Genomic DNA, 20,746 nt, shown 5'->3' with positions numbered 1-20,746 from the left:
GATCTACTTCAGGTGTATCCCACTGATGAACATTGTTCAGAAACACATCCCTGTGAAGCATCCATTCGTGGGATTGAGTGATGGACCTGCTCAGAGTGTTTGCCACAACGTTCTGATCTGAAGAAATATAAACTACCTGAAGAGTCACTTGATACTGGATAGCCAGATCCTATACGAGAAATGCCAGCTGGCAAAAAAGGTAAGATCTTGCACCCCTGTTTGTTGATATATCACATGACTGTGCCCCGGAGAGAAGAGAGGATGAAAGGCCTGAAGAGCCAGTATAAGAGCTCTCATCTCTTTGATGTTGATGTGCTTCTGCTGATGAGGCGACCACACTCCTTGAACCCTCAGGGAGCCAAACGTTGCTCCCCATCCCACATCTGAAGTGTCTGTGAACAGATCCTGAGAGGGAAGAAGAGGATGAAAAGGGAGCCCTGGATTCAAAGACAACTTCTGAATCCAGCACAGAAGTTCTTTCTTGAGACACGGGAGAAGAGGAACAGGAAAGTCTAGAAGATGCACATGCTGAAGCCACACCAACTTCAGAAACCACTGGAACTTCCTCGTGTGGAGTTTGGCCAAGAGGGTGCATTGGAATTGTGGACGCCATGAAGCTCAGAGCTCTCAAACTCCCTGGTTGTAATGGAGGCCAGGGGAAGAAGAGTTTAAAAGAAACAAATAAGAGTTAATGCCTTTGGAGGAGGCATGGATGCCAGCATTGGCACCGTCTGAATCCTGCAACCCAGAAAGACATGATCCAGAGAAGGAGTCAGGGAAGATTTTTTGAAGGTTATTGTGAACCCCAGGCTCTGAAGAGGAGAAATGGTAAAATGAAGATTTTGGAAAAGGACATCTGGAGAAGATGCCCGAATTAGCAGGTCATCTAAATAAGGAAAGATCTGGATCCCTTGAAGCCAGCAAAAGGCAATCACAGGAGCGAGGCATTTGGTGAATACCCTTGGGGTAAGTAAAAAGGCCAAAAGGCAAACCACAGAACTGAAAATGCAAGGAAGCAACAGAGAAATGCAAAAATATCCTGAAAAGAGGATGGATTGGAATATGGAGATAAGCATCCTTGAGGTCCAGAGACACCAGAAAGGCCTGAGGGAGCAAGACAGGAAAAGGGGACTGAAGGGACAACATCTGAAAGGAAGGCACCTTCAGAAAAGTGTTTAGATGGGAGAGGTCTAGAATAAGTTTCCAAGTACCTTCTTTTCTGGGCACTACAAACATTCTTCAATAAAACCCTTTCTCCCTTTGGAACACAGGCACTTCTTAAATAGTACCCTGAAGCAAGAGATCTTGAAGAACCAAGGAGTGTGTAGGTGCCATTCAACGTACCTTAAAACAATGGTAAACTTTGATAAACTGCCCGGAAGGTAGGCTTCACAGCAGGGAATCCTATTTGTAATGAATACTGTAGCTGTGAATGCAAGGACATCATAACTTCCTCTGGCAATCTCAATTGAAATGTATGCAGCTGAGCTATGCCTCATTCTACAAGTCAATCATGCTCCAAATGTTAAAAATTATACCATTTTTCATATTGTAAACATCACCTTTTACTGTTTGTTGGCTTGTGCTACATCATTTGTTAAGGAACAAAATTAGTTTCTTTTTTAGCTTTGGCAGCAGTTAATATTAACAAGAACATGAAAGAATGTCTATATATCAGTATAATGAAATTGCTAAAGGAAGTATGCAGGGCAGAGTACCTGATCCCCTAACAATCCTTGTAGTTCTTTTTTTTCCCCCTGTTATTATTTGAGTAAAATTGGAAGGTTGGTCGGCACCCCAAACATGTTCTTTAATATGATGCAAATGTACTGCATATAAGTGGGAGGCTTTGTAAACTACTTTTTGAAACAACTGTCTTAACTGTGTCTACAAGCTTGTTGTTTTAAAGGATACACTTTACTGCACCTCTTAACCCTAAGCTTATAAAAAACTACATAACAGCATACATTATAAAATGTTCTACAATTTTATTTTCATTCTGCTACAAAATCAAATGTTCTTAATGCAGCAACAGCATACACACTTTAGACATTATTCTATATAATTCTTATTACTTTAGCAATTATTGCATTTGCTGAAACTATTCATAACATAATCAGACGGGTCTAAACCAAAAAAATATGAGATAAGGATAGAAAGAACAAGTGATATCTGTGCACGTATACCTTAGATTTCTTTCGTGAATCCAGTTTTTGCTCACATGCACAGTATTATTATACTGGATCTAAAAAAGCACATTTAGTTAGAGAACAAATGTGACTGGTGAACAAATCCATTATTTTACTGTAATATACGAAGAGGATTATGCCCTGAAAACATGAAAAATGTATCTCTTAACAACCAGGTCATAAACTAACATAGCTAAAACAAGTTAGTTACATGTAAGTTCTTGCAGATGAGCCTTACCATTATAAAATAAAGGAAAACACATGCTGCCACAAACAGCAGTCACTCAGGAACTGCATTTGGGATGCAACTAATCATTAAAAGCTCCTGACACCTTGAACTGCCAAACAGCAGTCAAGCAAAAGCAGCACTGAGAACCAACTAAAAACTTTAAAGATGCTAATATTCTTCTTGCTGCAATGTACATGGTAGACAGAACATAACTGTCAATCCATCAGCTTTAAAACCCATCAGATTACACTGCAACAGAACCTCTTTCAGTGCTAGTGCAGCTAAAAGTCTCCATTTTTTACAATATGTTATGATCATATCATTCAGTCATAATCAGGCTGTAAGAGAGTGAACTAAGTTCCAAAACCAGATAAAATAATCTTGTTACAACCAAGTTCATACAAAAAAGGCTGGGTAAAACACATTTGTTATATTAAGGATCTAACATTAGAATTTAGATAAAAAACTAACCCTCACACTGCCATATACACTACAGTGAAGTGTGAACTGCATCAGAAAGCATCTGTTGTAAAACTTGTAACACAGTTCACACTTCCACACAAAACAGCAGCACAGCTCTCAACTATTTTGCTCAAGAATCACCCAAAAACAGTGCGAAGGCAGACCTAAATCAGTGACAATTTTTAAATATCGAATCTAATTCATTTAACAGTTAATAGAACATGTTTTTACATCAACTTTCATTTACTGAACAAAAAGTATGAAACTCTTACGGCTAGCATCACTGACTAATCCCGAGTGATTTTCCTAGAACAGCAAAACTTTTATGAATGACAGTGCAAAAGTATGAGGTGAAACTGGGAGGTTTCTGCAAAATCGGGGACATGTAAGAATTATGAACAGGGGTAAGAAAACTGCAGCAGTATTTAACCAACTTCAAAAGCTGTAACAAACTTCACGCTACCACATTGCTTGATTTTATTTTTTGGAGGGGTGCAGCTAAATCTCCCAATGAATCTCACAACAACCTAATTGTGATCAGAGACTTGCTGCATAGGATGATGGAAATTAACCCAAATGTATTTAGAAACCTCAGGCTGAACGGAATTCTGGTACAACACAACACGAAGAGGATTCTGTAGATCAGATCAATTGTCTGTTCAATGGCCCGTTTTCACACTTGCCAAATTATCATTTAGAACACACAAGTATTCTGACAACATACCTTTTAAACTATATATTCTTTTCATATCTTAACAAAGTGACTGCACCAACTTCAAATAGGAATTCTAAAGTTTGGGGAAGCAAGCTTCGGAAACCTAGGCGCTCTCAACGTGACTGGAAATACCTGTCAAACACTCAAACAAATTTCCTGATAACAAGACTCTAATTTCCAGGTGCGCTTATTCATACACACAGGTATAACACCATAAATTAAAAAAAGCCAAATAAAAACGCGACACGTGAAAAAATGCCCCCTTTAGAATGTGCTCAACAAAAGACGTATTTCAAAACGTCTTCATTCTCATGATAGGTTTCGTTTAAATGTTTAATTAAAATAAGGGACTGTCTGTTCTTAATTTAATTGAAAACGTACGGTGTACGGAATATATCGAAAAGTGGACAATAAAAAGGGCAAATATAACATGCAACATTTATACATAAATACATACCTATAACCGATCTAATCTTAGTAACTACACAACACACATAAACTCAGAAGTTCAAAATAAATGTCTGCTATGTAACCAATCAAAAAGTCTTGTGTTCTTACAAGGCAACTCCTTCGTACAAACGCCCTATACAGCACGTACGCGAACTGCCTGTCGGGTTTTGCAGTTTTGTATGAGTAAACTACAATTACCAAGAGCCATCAGTGGTGAATTTTACAGTTCAGAAGTTTACAGCTTTATGTGTGAATTATATTTATAGTTATTATTGCATTATGGTTGAAAGCACTGTTTTTCAACACCTGGAAACCACGCTTCAGGAATTTTTGATGCCTTTGGGTTTCGAGGTGTGGCCGTTCAAGGTTAGTGGTGGTGTTTTATGTGTTCTACTCTTGCTTTACAGCTTCAAAATTATTTCCCCTGGATACTACTGGTTGTGGCACGATATTGCACTGAGCTGAATAGTGGAGTGTGTGGGTGATTCGAGTGTAGTTTGTGTTATGCACAAGACGGCAGTAATCTAATAAATGTGGGGCATTGTTTAAATATATATTTTTATCATTAAATTATTGATGAGAGATGTAAATTAAAAAGATAGAGGCGTAATGCCCATTGCGGACTTCGCTTTCTACCCTATATCCACCCCCCCCGTTGAACTTAAAATTTTGTATAGCTAGAAGACTGCAGCCCACTTGACGGGAATGTGTGTAGTCTTAATCATTAAGTCAGTCATGAGTTTCTGATATTTTTACATAAATCCGCTTAGGCATTTTAGTCTTCATGGAAAAAAATAACATTTAAAAACAACTACCAGTACCACGCTTAATTGACAGCACCATCGGGCTATCAGTCAAGACAGCATCGGGCATAGCTGCTCGAACAACGGTGGTGTCCAAATATAAACAACAGTTCTAATACTTTGAGAATAACAAAATTTATTAATATACATTTTTGAACCAAACTCAGGACCCCACCCAGTTCAGGTTTGTAAGAGGCAGATCATGTCTCCTAAACCTGATAGACTTCTTTGAAGCTCAATGCCAAAAAGTGCGTTGTCATTAATTTGGTAAAAACTCAGTACCCATTAACTACCATATAGGTGGTAGTCAACTTAACACTGAAAGTGTGATAAGAGACCTTGGGACACAGGTGGACAGTAGTCTCTCCTTTGATAATCACATCGCCACAATAGTCAGAAAATCCTTATTTGTGGCACACCTCATCACAAAAGGTTTCTCATCCAGGAAAAAAGAGGTCATTGTTCCCCTCTACTCGTCACTCATTAGACTCATTATAGAGTACAATGCCCCTTTTGGTATGTACCTCACAAGACATCTACAACAACTGGAAAGGCCACAGAAATACCTCACAAAGAGGATTACCGGCCTCAAAGAGATGCCCTATGCAGACCTTCTCAAAAAACTGCAGCTTTACTCCGTTGCATATCGCCTACTCAGAGGCGATCTCTGCCTAACACACAAAGCTATGTCAAACCCAGAGCTTTTAGACATGCTCCACTTAAAGAAATCCCAATCCCTAAGAGCTGCATGCTCTAGGGACCTAAACCTCGTCACCACAATAAACAGAACGTGCTGGAGGGATAGATTCCTGTCCCAGAGACTTCCCATTCTGTGGAACAAACTACCTATCTATATCAGACAAAGCTCCTCATTAGCACTGTTCAAGAAAAATCTTGATGATTGGATGGGAGATAGGAAATTCACCCGGGGAATCACTTCTGTGGCTCTCCTCGACAGTGGCACAGGAAAATAATTTTCTTGGGTGGCAAAAGCCAGGGTACCTTTGGCTAGGCTTATATAGGCCCTAGGGCCAATAGCCTAGTACCTACCTATGAACCTAAGTTTATAACTCTAACTGTAAGGTAACACTTTCTCTCCAAAAATCACCAGCTTTAGGAGGGGTTAAAAGGGAAAGAGATAAAAGTGGAGCAAAATTGGGGACATTTGAGAGGTATGTTAAATATATACAGAGCGTTCGTCTTGATCTTAACCGTTTTCTTTTACACCAGGGTGTGCCTAAAAAAACGTGCAACTTACAAGGCCGGGAAAACATCAGTGTTTCTATTTTTTTTAATTTCTCTTAAGTCTTAATTGGGTTTCTAATCCCATGACGAGAATGGACCCCATTCTCAAGTCAAGGTGCGATTAAAATTCACGAAATTAGTTTAATATGTAATAAATAAATTAGTAATAATATGTAATCAGTGTATGTAGTCAATGTATGTAATGTATGAATACATCAATTAGTTTAATATGTAATAAATAAATTAGTAATAATATGTAATCAGTGTATGTCATCAATGTATGTAATGTATGAATACATCATTTAAACCACCCTCTCTTTTCCTTTTACCCTTCTTTTGCTTATTAATTAGCAACTACCCTGTTTCTTTTCCCTTGCTGTCCCACTATGCTCTGACCTACTTCTCCCATCTCTCCCACCTCCTCCTGACTGTCTTCCTTCTTTTCCTCTCTCTCTTCCTAACCCCTGCCTCTTCCCTTTTATTCATCTTACATTCTCCTTCTACTACTCTACCCTTCTGAGCTTCAACTGTTATCCATATGGCAAATGCCTTATTGCATAACCTTTATGTACCAGGTAAAATGCTTTGAAACTGACCAAACATTATGTATGATATTAAACTGTTTGAGTTCCTTAATGTATGTTATTTTATTAACAAAACTGATTTATATTTCTATTTTTATTGTATGTCTTTATTAACAATATGTCTGTCTGTTCATTATTATGTATGTGTGGAGCTTTTCTCCCCGGGCCTCTACTGAAAATGGACATATATCCAGCTAGACTAGCCCGGTCAACAAATGTAAAATAAAATAAATAAATAAATAAAGTATGTGAACCCAATGAATGCTACTTAAATTTATGTTTCATTGAGCTCATTTCATCCTATATGTCCTTTACTACTATGCAGCTTTGCTTTGGTATAATCTCAGTGAATTATTGTAGAACTTTATATATTAATGTATTGTAACCTACTACTTCCCTGTTTCTTGTTTAACTGTGTATATTGTTCATATTATATAGGGAGCTTTTCTCCACGGGCCTCCACTGAAAATGGGTCTGTGACCCAGTGGACTTTCCCGCTAAACAAATGTCAATAAATAGCAAAATGAATTGTGTAAAGCTTTGATGTTGGCCAGAAGTGCTCTTCGCAGCCCCCACAATGTGCCCAGTGATGACTTTATTTGTAGTTCGTACAGTTACATGTATTGCTAACGTATTGAAGTACAATTGTAGCGTCTTTTTTACACAATGGGTGACCTGTAGATGAAACCCTGACAGGAGAACAAATGATGTGAAGTTCAATCTCGCCGTTTGTTCTTTACACGTGGGTTCAGAGCTGATCCATCGGCTCCAAGTCGGCTGCTTTCCAAGCTCAAGATCTTTGAGTTAGCTCGAGGCACAGTCCCTATTCCATGATGCTCTCCTACCAACCCCAGATCTAGTTTGCCACTGCAACGGATCGCACTATCTTTGGAGGAAGCTCAGGCCAGTAACCTTCTTTATTGTATTTAAATAATTAAAAATAATTAAAAAATTTCTTATTAGACTATCAGGGATCTGATTTTTGTGAGACTTCTCATATTTCTTGTATTTGTTGGTTAGTGAGTTGGTTGAAAGTTATAATTCGGAGTGGTTGCTCCTAGGCCTTTAGCCTTTCTTGAGTTGCATTTACTTGACAGGGCTCTGTCAAATTTAATTCCCTTTCCCCGTATTTTTCTTAGAATTATTGTATTTGAACGTTTTTGTGTCACATTTTTCACATAGTCATTGCAGTTCAGGGATCTGAACTTCTAAGGAGTTCTATGGTTTCGATTATTTGATATTGTTATCAGGGATCTGATATTTGTGTGTAATTGTTTATAATGTCGGAGAAACAAAAATCTAGTTTTAAAAGGTGTGACTGTGGATAAAAGATGGCCATCACTGATAACCATGTTTCTTGTGTGTACTGCTTGGGTCCACTACATTTACAAGAAGATTGCTCTATCTGCCATTCCTTCAGTGGCAGGGTTTTATTAGAGAGAAGAAGGAAATTGGTCGATAGAGGGTTGTTGAAGACAGATTTCGAAGAAGCTTTATACAAGACTGACCAGACCTCCAAGTCCTCAAAGGGGTCAAAGTCTTCTAAGGTGTCATTGGAGCACAGGTCTTCTGTTCCGAGCACCTCTGGGAAGACACGGTTGCTGGCTCCACAGCCTTCGGAGCCGTGCATCGAAATCTTAACTCGGAACCAAATCATTGTGTTGGAGCCAGTGTTGGAAGTTTTAAAGTCCCCGATCCTTAAGTTGGTGGCTTCTTCGGCTCCTTCGACCCATTCTTCCGGTACCCTTTCTGACATTGATGTGATTCGCGTGGTGCAGAGACTTTTGGTGAACCCAGCCCTGGCCAAATTGCTATCGGCTTCGACCCAGTTGGCTTTGAAGCCTGCGACCCCCCCCCTCCCCACAATTTCTGCTCCTCCTCCGAGGCCAGTTGAGCCCTCGAAGCTGGAAAGAGAGGATCTGATAGTGGTGGAACCCTCGGAGCCAAGGCCTGTTCCAGTGCCCTCGGCTCTTTTGACCTTGACTTCTTCAGTTCCGATCGAAGAGTCTCTGAGCTGACACTCTCTCGCTGGTTCCAAGGGAGGGAGTCGAACCGATGCTTCAGTTCTGACTCTCCCTCTCGGGGCTTCGGCACAGATGAGCTCTGTTCCGTCCTCTGGTTCGGAGCCTCTGGTCTTGGCCCCTGGGAGGTTGCCATCTTCTTCGGAACCGGCAGACTCCTTAGGTCGGGAAACCGGTGCCTTCGATGCCATGAGGTGGGTCATGTCTGCTAAGACCCTTACCTCTTCAGATTTTTCCTCTTCCTCCCCTAAAGGGCCGTGTAATGTCCCTACACCACAGGTTCCCACCAACCGTCGAGACCCAGAGCCTCAGGTAACCCCATTGGGTGACCCCAGCTTGACTGAGACTTCACCAGACGCCCCCACTGATGAAGTCCCCAGAAAAAGACTGTGCTAGAGGAGGCATTTAGATTCCCCTCAGGAATCCTTAACATCAGACACTGACTTAGAGGAATCAGAAGGGTCCCCACGGTTCTCCTCTGAGGATGTCTCATTTGCAGACATCCTGGAAATATTAAGGCAGCGGGTGACTGGCAGTCCCTTACCACTACTGAGGATGAGTTGGTGCTCCTGAAGGCCTTTGGGTCTCAACTTTCCACTTCCTGGGTTACTCCGCCCTTTGACGAATTAATGGACTTGGTCACTCGAAGGGCGTGGGAGTCTCCTGATTCCATGGAACCAGTCCCTCGGAGGCCCAACAAATTTATTACCTCCCCTCAAGACAGGTCTGTTCTTACGAAGGGAGTCCCATTGATGCCGGCGGCGGCCACCAAGAAAGAGATGTCAGAAACCTCTTCTTCTGTTCATCCTCCTAATAAAGACTCTAGGACTATGGACGGATATGGGAAATGCATCTTTAGTTTTGCGACATTTGCAATGAGATCGCTCAACTATTTGACCCACTTTACCCGTCTTCAACGCAATCTCCTCAAAGAGCTTGGAGATACTCTACAGGGCAAAACAGATGATGCTGTTTCAGAGAAAGTAACGGCACAGCTTAACACCCTTAATTCTATTGTGAACTCGTCCATGCGGCTTATTTCTTATGCGGCCGATGGATTCAGCCAGGCAGCAGGTTCAGCGATAGCTCTGTGGAGACAATCTTGGATGCGCTTATGCTTCTTTGTGGAAGCCTTCAAGTCTTTCTTTGTTAATACCTCATTTGTTGGCTCTTCCTTGTTTGGGCCTAAAGTCAAGGAGACACTCACTAGGTCTGAGCAGGAAGGAAAGACTCTGCTGTAGGAGTCCGTTTTTCCACCCCCACTAGACCATACCCCAAAAGGCAGAAAGGTGGAAAAATGTGGTTCCGAAAGTCCCAAGGAGCTTTCTGGAACGCACATAGTAAACCCCCCTCCAGGGGCAGAGGAGGGGGGTGTAATGGTAGACTCCACCCAGGCGGCAGAGGGGGTCCGCAGGTCCAGGGTGACAGGGAGCAGTTCCTTGGCAAGCCCTATCAGCACTTCTGAGAGGAGGCCCAACCGTCCTGCTCTGGAGGCAGTCGGGGGGGGTCACAGCTTTATACCCAGATGCCTGGGTAGGAATTACATCAGATTCGTGGGTAAAAAGCATAAATTACCAGAGGTTACATCATTCCCTTTTCAGAATCCCCTTCCATTCATACAAGAATCCCAGACGTTCCACCCAGTCTGCGGAATCTAGCATCCATAGAAATTCAAAGGCTGCTAGAAAAAAAGAGTCATCCAGCAAGTCCCGGCAGACCAGATAGGATCCGGAACTTACTGCAGGTTCTTTTCATTTCCAAAGAAAACAGGGGAGTGGAGGCCCATCTTAGACCTCAGCAAACTAAATACCTTTGTCAAAAAGGAAAAGTTCCGGATGGTCACGCTTCAATCGATACTTCCGTTTCTTGAAACGGGCGATTGGATGTGCTCTGTAGATCTCAAGGATGCATGCTACCACATCAAAATGGCCAGGCCATCCAGAGATCACTTGCGTTTCCGGCTGGGGGCCAGTCACTACCAATTCCGAGCTGTGCCCTTTGTTCTCACCACAGCCCCCAGAGTGTTCACCAAATGTATGGCAGTGGTCACGGCTCACCTGAGATGTTTAGTATTCCGGGTGTTTCCATATCTCGACAACTGGCTCCTCACCACCACCACCACCACCAGGCATCAACTAATTTGTGCCAGAGATTACACTATCAACCTGTGTTCCTGGTTGGGCATAACCTTAAATTTAGAAAAATCTGCTTTATTGCCGTCACAGCATATTTCCTTTATAGGAGCAGATCTAGACACCACCACCTCCCTGGTTAGATTGCCTCTAGAAAGAATAATATTTTTGCGAAGTCAAGTGTCCCAGTTGTTAATGGAAAGGAGAGTCCTGGCATTCCAGGTTCTGAAGCTGTTAGGCACCATGACAGCTACACTCATAGCAGTTCCTGTGGGACAAATGCACATGAGGATACTCCAATGGCTACTATTCACATAGTGGTCTTATCAACAGCTTCTAATGTCACACAAGATTATTCTGACAAATGCTTGCAAAAAGGACCTTCTTTGGTGGTTGAACAGCCACCAGGTTACTGTAGGTCACCCATTTATACCCCCCCCACAGCAATAGTGACCACAGATGCTTCCCTGATAGGGTGGGGGTCTATTTCAGGGAAGAACTGTCCAAGGCACTTGGTCACACATGGAATCTCATTTGCACATCAGTGTCTTAGAGTTGAGTTTCTAGAGTTGCAACACTTTCACGACTCTCTACCTCGAGAGACGATTGCAATACAGACAGACAACATGTCGGTAGTCTGGTACATCAGCAAGCAAGGGGGAACCAAGTCTTACCCCTTATGCTGAGAGGCCCTGAGACTTTGGCAGTGGGCTGTATCCACCGGGCACTTTCTGATAGCAACACACATACCTGGGTCATCCAACGTGATAGCGGACAAACTGAGCAGAGCCATTCTGTTGTCCCACGAGTGGTCCCTCAAAGAACGAGTGGCGGAAAGGATATTCTGCAGATGGGGGCCAGCCTTGCTGTGACCTTTTTGCATCCCCAATGAATACAAAATGCAGAAGCTACTTTGCCCTATACCCCCCATTGGCGGACAGCCCGAGGTCTCCTATATGCCTTCCCTCCAATCCCTCTGATTCCCAGATTCTTACAGAAAGCCAAAAGCCTGGGAAGGACTGTTATTCTAATAGCCCCATTTTGGCCTCGGCAGATATGGTTCCCCTTCCTACAACAATACCAAGTGGAAGAACCTTGGGTTCTGGACCCAGTGCCAGACCTTCTGACTCATTCGTCAGGAATTCTTCATCCCTCTCTTGTCTCCCTCAAACTGACAGCTTGGTTGCTCCACTTCCCAACCTAGCCAGGTCACATGATTTGTCTCCAGTGGTTCAACATATTTTAGTTTCCTCTCACAAAGTCTCCACTAGGAAACTTTATAATAGCAAATGGAGGTGATTTGTTCATTGGGCTTCTCAGCATGGTATTGATTCCCTATGTTGCCCCTATTCATAGTATTCTGGAATTCTTGACTTCGCTCTTTCACAATGGTGCTGCAGCTTCTACGATAACTTATCTAACTTCCATGTGGGATGCAGTGGCTCTTGACTTCACTCTTTCACAATGGTGCTGCAGCTTCTACGATAACTTATCTAACTTCCATGTGGGATGCAGTGGCTCAAACATTATGTCCCACGGATTATGTAAAGCCTTTTTGAAAGGGGCTCATCACCTTAGGCTACCTATCAGACATCCTGTTACTCCCTGGAATCTGAATTTGGTGCTATCTCAACTCATTCTTCCACCTTTTGAGCCTGCATCATCTTGTGCTTTGAAGTTCCTTTCTTGGAAGACAATTTTCCTAGTGGCTATTTCTTCGGCTCATAGAGTTTCTGAACTACAAGCACTTTCTATCAGGCCCCCATATCTAATCTTTCACCCTTACAGAGTGTCTTTAAGAAGAAATCCTACCTTTCTTCCTAATGTCTGTTCCGAGGCAAATTTGAACCAGTCTGTTGACCTTCCTACTTCAGACATCATGCTAATAGAATGGAGTACATGTTACATAAGCTTGATGTTCACAGACAATTGAGGTTTTACTTAGACAGAACAAAAGCATTTAGGAAATCTGATCAACTATTCATTTCATATGCAGACAATAAGAACGGTTTGTCGGTATCCAAAGGTACATCGTCCAAATAGATTGCTGATTGTATAACATTTGCATATTCTTCAGCTAAACAACCTTTAGAACGTGAGGTGAAAGCTCATTCTACCAGGGCTGTTTCTACATCTTTAGCCCACGCAGCCCGTCTACCTTTGGACACTATTTGTCCAGCTGCTACTTGGTCCAAACCTCATACGTTTATCACTCATTACAAAGTGGACAGGGCTTCCTTTGGTTCCACCGTTCTCAGGAATATAATGATATGAGCCGCTCAGGATTAGGGTGCTTGGGACGCTACCCACATGTAAAGAACAAATGGCGAGATTGAACAACTTCACATAAAGAAGTTATGTTCTTACCATAACGTTCCATGTGAGTTGTTTATCTCGCCTTTGTTCTTACACTCCCTCCCACCTTCCCCCTCCAGGTTATGGAAGAACAGGTATGACTAGTGGTGTGGTTGGTCTTGCTAATGCCCTTCTTTCCAACCAGATTATTGTTTAGCTATTGTAAATAGTTGTGTACTTTGTAATTGGTTGCTTAGTGTGTATTTTTCATGCTGGTTCAGCAAACTAGATCTGGGGTTGGTAGGAGAGCATCATGGGATAGGGACTGTGCCTCGAGCTAACTCAAAGATCTTGAGCTTTGAAAGCAATGGATCGGCTCCGAACCCACGTGTAAAGAACAAAGGCGAGATGAACAACTCACATGGAACATTATGGTAAGAACATAACTTCTTTTTCTCCAGCAGTAAAAGTAATGCCTGCTGAAAAACGAGTTCTCAACTTCACGGCCACAGCTCTCAACCAATCAGGAACAAATTTCAACAGACTCAGGGGCAGACAGGAACATTTTTAAAATATCAATTCTGTTAACTTGAGACATTAACAAAATAAAAAACTATTAATGTATATTTTGTGAAATGAAATAAATCTATAACTCTTAATTTTTGCCATTATTTATTGAGCATAATTCGCCACTTTTCCTCCAAAGGTCACCAGTTTTTGGAGGGATTAAGAGGGACAGACCTACAATTTGAGTCAAAATCAGGGATGTCCCTGGAAATTATTAACATTTGAGCATAGCCAGCTTTAGGCACCAGTGAACCCTGTGGTTGCTGGGGGCCCCCTGTTCCTGGGGGGTCCCCAACCACTGCAAGTTGCCTTATCTTGATATTTTGTAACACATTTGTCAAAATAACAAAAGCTAGAACAGGAATCTTTCATATTTAATAAACCAGGTAGGTAATAACTCACTGGTTTTAGTAACTGTTTTACCAAGCAACAGTTTTCACAATTCCATTAAATATTTTACCACTCACATAGTGCCCCTGGCTTAGTTAAACCCTGTTGGTGGACATGCTGTCCACTAAAGCTAACAACATATCCAGCTTTAGCTACCTGCAGTACTTATGGCTGCAAGGGGTCTCCCTAATCATCCTTGACTGTGTGAGGGCCCCACAAAAGCTGTGGCTGATTGGAGAAAAAATGAGGAGGAAAAATGTATTAATTTCCTGATTAGGCTGTGATATGACCCTGTTAGAATAAAGCTGATGATGACCTCTGTTCTCAACTGCAGCCATGTTAATATCAGCCCTGCTTGGATATGTGTCTACAGGGAGCTGCTGTAGGTTGTGTGTGGGTGTGGTGGTGGGAGGGTTCTGTAGTTATTAGTACTTTAATTTTCATCACACTCAAACCTTAGAGGTGTGCACATGAGGTCGTTATAGTTTTTGTCTGTGCTCAGGACAGTGTGGTCATTATTTTCTTTTACTTTTCTCACCAGTCCTCAGAGGTGTACAAAGAAGGTTACTATGGTTTATGTAAGGGCAGGGTACTGTATAGGAGCAACAATGTAGAATACATTACTGCAGTCCTCATTTGTTTCACTTTCCTCACAATCAAACTTCAAGAATGCATACAGGTAGCTGCCTTTGACAGTTTGGGTTGAGGAGTGAGGAGGCATGCTATACAGCCCAGCACTTGCTCAAAACTCATAGCAAGCACAAATCGACCCCAGCACTAGACCCCCCCCATACTGTCCAGAAGGACAAGGCTCTCTATTCGTCCCTACCAGCCAATCAGTAAAATAGCTCACTTTACCTATTCAGGCATGTTCAAAGGGCAGTTTCAGGTGTACTCTCCAGTCCAACGGGTGAATCTGGGCATTTTGAGGCAATGTTACAACTGCCTCATGTACACAGACAACCCTCTCCTCCTACTATCAAACACTAATATACGCGAGAGATGCAATTATGCAGCCAAACTGGGGGCAAAGCTCTCTCAACCCAAGACTGGAACTGACAGTCAAGAGGAGAAGGGAAATACTTGCAACACACCACCAGTCTCACATAGACCTACTAAACCAACACCGGCAAGTTACACACATAAATACACTAAAACATGCTCGGATGCTCTAAATAAAAATCTGCAAAAGCAACAGAGACCTCCAAGGCAGACACCCAAGCAACCTCCACACCCCATTACAAACCATGAAACACATACTTCACATAATCAGTGTGCCAAGCAATCACAGCCCTTAAGGCAAAATAACATACCCAACACACTAGTAATAGGTGACTCTATAGTCAGGCACACTGATGTCCCACTAACTAGGCTGGACAAGGAGAAGGTTACAGTTAGCTGCCTGTCGGGCGCCAGGATCCGCCACATAACGCAAGCACTCAGGTCGCTCCAGAACAAGTACAAATACAACTCTGTAATTGCCCATGTTGGTGTGAATGACCTGAGACGTACCTCCCTCGACTACATGAAAAGAGATATGGAAGAGCTCTCTGATCACGTAGCCCAGAGCGGTATGACCCTGACCCTGAGTAGCATCCTGCCCTCACCAAGAATGATGCCACAGTATAAAGAAAAAATTATCAATTTCAACAATTGAATAACCTGAAAACTGGTAAGCAACCAAAGGACCAAAAAGAAGCCAAGTGTTTTAGCGCTTTCATTCACAAATTTAATACGTGAACTTCCTCAGAAACACTTACAATACACAGCCAGTTCCTTAAATACTAACACTACAGGAAATGACCTCAAATCAATTAGTAAACCTAATACATATATATAAAAAAAATATATATGTATATATAAAATATATATACATATATACACATCACTGTACACTGTCATAAATAAAACAATCAAATTTATGCACATTAAATAAAAATAGAAAAAACTGAGGGTAATGCTACTCAACGCCAGAAGTCTAAACCTCAAAATGCATGCACTCGAGGAACTCCTCAGTATGGAGAACATCGATATCTGTGCAGTAACAGAAACCTGGTTTGAGGCTTCAGAGTGCACCCCAGCACTACCAGGCTGTAACTCATACCATACTTTTCGGCCACAGAACCCGGACCAAAACACAAAAGGCGGGGTGTATCCATATTCATCAAGGATACCCACACCTCCAGGTTAGTGGCAGAGCACGATGACACTGAGATCATCCATGTGCAACTAACAATGGGCAAAACTGCAATTCAAATTGTAGCTTGCTACAGGTCACCCACCATAACCCAGGACCCCAATTCTGCATTTCTGGAGACACTGGAAAATATGAAGGTCCTACCAAACGCCCTTGTATTGGGTGATTTCAATTACCCAAACATTAACTGGGAGAACTGCTCAAGTACTAATTCCCTTGCCCAATGCTTCCTAGAATTTATAAACTCGAATGCCCTGGATCAACTGGTCAACACCCCCACCAGAGGTGACAACATATTGGACCTGGTCATCACCAACATGGCCAACCGGTGTTCCACACTGGAGGTCAACCCCTCGCTGGTTAGATCAGACCATAGACTAATCACCCTGGATATCCACATTCTGCCCCCACCCCAAATCAAGGAAACCACCATGAAAATATTTTCAAAAGCAAACTTCACGTTACTTAAGACTGAGGTGGAAAGGTTCACACCCCCATGCTAAAGGACAACACTGACCAAGCTGCTTAATCCCTTACAAAGGCACTCTGAGCACCTGCAAGAATGCATGGATCATGCTATCCCAAGCAAAACCAAGACTCACTCCTCCAAGAAAAGGAAACCAGTCTGGTGGACCCCTGCCATAAACAAGCTATACAATCGGAGGAGGAAAGTAGTACAGAAAAGAGTAAAATCCCAAGAAAGAAAGACATCTATGACAGGATCAACAAGAAACTACGATCCCTCATAAAATAATCCAAGGCTAGCTTCGAAAGAAAAATTGCCAAGGACTCAAAGTTAACCACAAAGCTTTCTTTAGCTATGTCAAGAACCTAAGTGGAAACTCTCAGATCTGCTCTGAGTTAGTGGCGAAAGGCACAAAATATACTGAACCGACTGATATTGCCAACATTCTGGCAGATAGGTTTAGTGCAAACTTTGCCCCCCTCTCACCCCCTAAAGGGCTCATAACCATACCAGAAGAATGTACAGCCCCGACAATCACTGACACGCAGGTTAAAACAGCCCTATCCAAAACCAAAAACACAGCTTCAATGGGACCGGTCAGTGTCCCAGGCTGCGTCTTACACGAGCTCCAAAATTAACTAACCCTTCACCTAAACACACTGTTCAAACTCAGCCTCTCTACAGGCTACATACCCATAGAGTGGAGCACAGTAGCAGTTATCCCACTCCACAAAGATGGAGCCACAACGGACCCTGGGAACTATCCCCCTATAAGCCTGACTAGCCTGGTCTGCAAGGCTATGGAGAGCATAATCATGGAACTCATTAACAGGGACATTGGGAACCTCCAAACATTGGACCCTACCCAGTTTGGCTTTAAGGGCAGATCATGCCTTCTAAACCTGGTGGACTTCTTTGAGACGGTTACCAAGGCTTTAGATGAGGGAAAGGAGGTCCACACAGCCTACCTAGACCTCGCAAAGGCTTTCAACACCATTCCCCATTCTGGTATTATAGGCAAGCTCACCAGCCTGAACATAAACCCCTACGGCACGAGATGGGTTGTCAATTGGCTCACAGATAGAACCCATATGGTGAGAGTTGCAGGCTCTAGGTCCGACTCTAAACCGGTTACAAGTGGCATCCCCCAGGGCTCAGTCCTGGGACTCCTCCTGTTCGGTATGTACTTCTCAGAGGTACAGACAAGCACAGGAGGATTATGGCTGACCAAGTTTGCAGACGACTGCAATCTGGGGGCCATAATTAACTCTCCAGCTGATAGACATCCTCCAAAAGGGTCTAACTGAGATGGATACCTGGTGTCAAAATCATGGCCTCAAGCTAAATGCCAAAAAGTGCATAGTCATCCCCTTTGGAAAAACAAAGTACCCACGAACTACTACATACGTGGTAGTCCCCTAAATACAGAAAATGTAATAAGGGATCTGGGGACCCAAGTAGATAGTAATCTCTCCTTTGATAATCATATTGCCAAGGTGGTTAGAAAATCCTTCTATGTGGCCCACGTAATCACAAAAAGGTTCACATCTAGAACAAAAGAGGTTATTGTGCCCCTCTACTCATCACTCATCAGACCTATCATAGAGTACAATGCCCCATTTGGGATGTACCTTACAAGATACCTGCAACAGCTGGAAAGACCACAGAAGTACCTCACCAGGAGGATTCCTGGTCTCAAACAGATGCCCTATGCAGCCCGACTGAAGAAACTCCAGCTGTACTCTGTTGCATACCGCTTACTCAGAGGTGATCTCTGCCTGACATACAAGGCTATGTCCAACCCAGAATTGATGGACATGCTCCACCTAAAAAAAACAAATCCTCGAAAGCCACACGGTCTAGGGATCTAAACCTCACCACAAAGATAAATAGGACGTGCTGGAGGGATAGATTCCTGTCCCAGAGACTCCCCATGCTTTGGAACAGGATTCCAATCTACATTAGGCAGAGCCCGTCACTAACACTCTTCAAGAGAAACCTTGACGAGTGGATGGGAAACAGAAAATTTACCCCATGGATCACTGCAGTGGCTCTGCTGGACAGAGGCACAAGGAACTAATCTAAGGGGGCGGCGAAAGCCAACACATTCTGGCTAGGCTTATAGATGCCCTCGGACAGATAGCCTAGTACTTACCTATGAACCTATGTATCTATGTCTGCAGTGACTTGCAATACATGACTGTGGCAGTTTGAACCTCTGCTTTCTTCCCAGCCTAACAGCAGAGCAATGCTTAGGCAGTCTTTTTTTGTGTGTGTGTGTGTGTGTGTGTGTGTGTGTGGGGGGGGGGGGGTTAGGGAGGCAGGCAATTCCCAGATAGGACTTGTGTATCCAGACAACAACTAGCTTGTTAGTTTATTTTTGCTGCAATTCTGTCATCTTTGAACATTAAGTCTTGGGTAAAACTTATCTTTCTTGAAAGAAAAAAAAAAGCCTGAAATTCTTTTCTTACTCGTTTTATTTAAGTTACCACTGGATTAAAAGGCTGGGAAAATGCTGTAAAATACATTCCAGACCATCCATAACCCTATGGCTTCTTGGGCCCTGGCTTATTTGAGTTATTTCCTAAATGGTTATTACTGTGCTGCTTTGGTCAGAAAAGGTGTGTTGAAAGTATGCAAGGAAAACTGAAGCTGTACAGCAACATGATTTCTTTACTCAATCATAATTTCTGTTAAAGTCATCATTGATTGAAAAGATTATGTAAAAAGAAAAAGAATCTTTACAATGCACTTCAGAGCATATAGGGAATTATGGCTTTTTGGAAACGCTATAGAATAAGTAAAAATGAGAGAAAAGGAAAAAAAACGTAGTGTGCCCAAGATGGAGGAGAAACAGGGGAAGACTAGAGGGTATGTGTGTGTGTGTGTGGGGGGGTGCTACACAGGTCTATTGTAATGTAATAGTATTGTAGCTACAGGTCAGTCTGTGTACAGTACTCATAAAAGTTTGCAGTATGAACTAAAATGTTTCTTAGGAAGGGTGGCAGTGACAAGGTGATACGTAGACTTGAAGTGCCCAGGGGGCCCCAACATGAGATCTGCTGGGGGCCCCCCTAAATCCTAACACCGGCCATGCATTTGAGAGGTATGTAATCATGCACTGCAAAACAAAAAACTAATTGCTGCCATTACTTTACACTCATTAAGTAGTGTTGTTGCCATGTAGCCAGTGTAAAATATAAAAAGTAAAATAAAAAGTGTGTATGTGTTTACGTCTGCATGTTCATAGGTGTGTGCTAGGCTAATGGCCCTAGGGCCTTTACAAGCCTAGCCTTAGGATTACCCTGGCATAGTGCTATCTGACCTTAGTTCCCATTGCATCTGTCGAGTCTAGCCACTGGAGTTATCCCCAGGGTGAATTTTCTGTTTCCCATCCACTCATCAAGATTTCTCTTGAAGAGGGTCAGCGAGGTGTGAGTGCATGCGTGTATGGAAGTAAGAGAAATGATTGAAAATAAATGAAACAGAAAAAAATTGTATGTGTGCTTAAGTTGCTGTCTGCCTGTGTGTGTGTGTGTGTGTGTGTGTGTGTGTGTGTGTGTGTGTGTGTGTGTGTGTGTGTGTGTGTGTGTGTGTCAAGAGAGAGGGAAAGAGAAGAGCGGGAGCGATAGGGCAATCCCTGGCAGCAGCATCACTTAGAGATTTGTGTACCTCTCTGGCTCCAGGTAAGCGTAGAATAAGGGGGGGGGTGGGCAAAGAGGTTCAAAATAGGAACATATTTTACTTGAATATTGGTATTTGTGTTAGCATGCATTTTCTGAAGCAGAAGTGTGCCAGTGAAAGAGAGTGAATGAGCTGGACTCCTAGCCACAGCAACAATAAATAAGGTCTGGAATTTTCAGCTGAAGAAATCTAGATAAAACCTAAAATAAACGGGGGACAAAGGCTCCAAAATAGAAAATTATTTTAATTATTGCTCTTATAAAATTACAAACTTGCTTAAATAAACTATTTCTGTTGTCATGAATTTTCTGAAGAAA

General features: G+C 42.5%; 2 protein-coding genes across 2 annotated transcripts in view; one reads left to right on the top strand and one right to left on the bottom strand.

Annotated features, from left to right (window-relative positions):
* The window catches only part of LOC122813542 (synaptonemal complex protein 1-like), a gene marked incomplete in the record, with an annotated part of 863,486 nt that extends 859,269 nt beyond the window's left edge, over window positions 1-4,217 (bottom strand). Inside the window, 1 exon segment of the mRNA XM_044085917.1 lies at window positions 4,154-4,217.
* A 35-nt stretch (window positions 4,218-4,252) lies between these two features.
* The window catches only part of MMACHC (metabolism of cobalamin associated C), a 167,060-nt gene continuing 150,566 nt past the window's right edge, over window positions 4,253-20,746 (top strand). Inside the window, exon 1 of the mRNA XM_044085918.1 lies at window positions 4,253-4,411. Within this exon, the coding sequence (XP_043941853.1) occupies window positions 4,325-4,411 (87 nt within the window). The 5' untranslated portion in view covers window positions 4,253-4,324. The remainder of the gene's footprint in view (window positions 4,412-20,746) is intronic.

Source organism: Protopterus annectens, chromosome 10.part0 (genome assembly GCF_019279795.1).
Source record: "Protopterus annectens isolate FY-2018-M chromosome 10.part0, PAN1.0, whole genome shotgun sequence".
In the NCBI taxonomy this organism is placed as follows: Eukaryota; Metazoa; Chordata; order Ceratodontiformes; family Protopteridae; genus Protopterus; species Protopterus annectens.
Note: the sequence above shows the minus strand (reverse complement) of the source record. Positions and strands in the feature narration are given on the sequence as shown.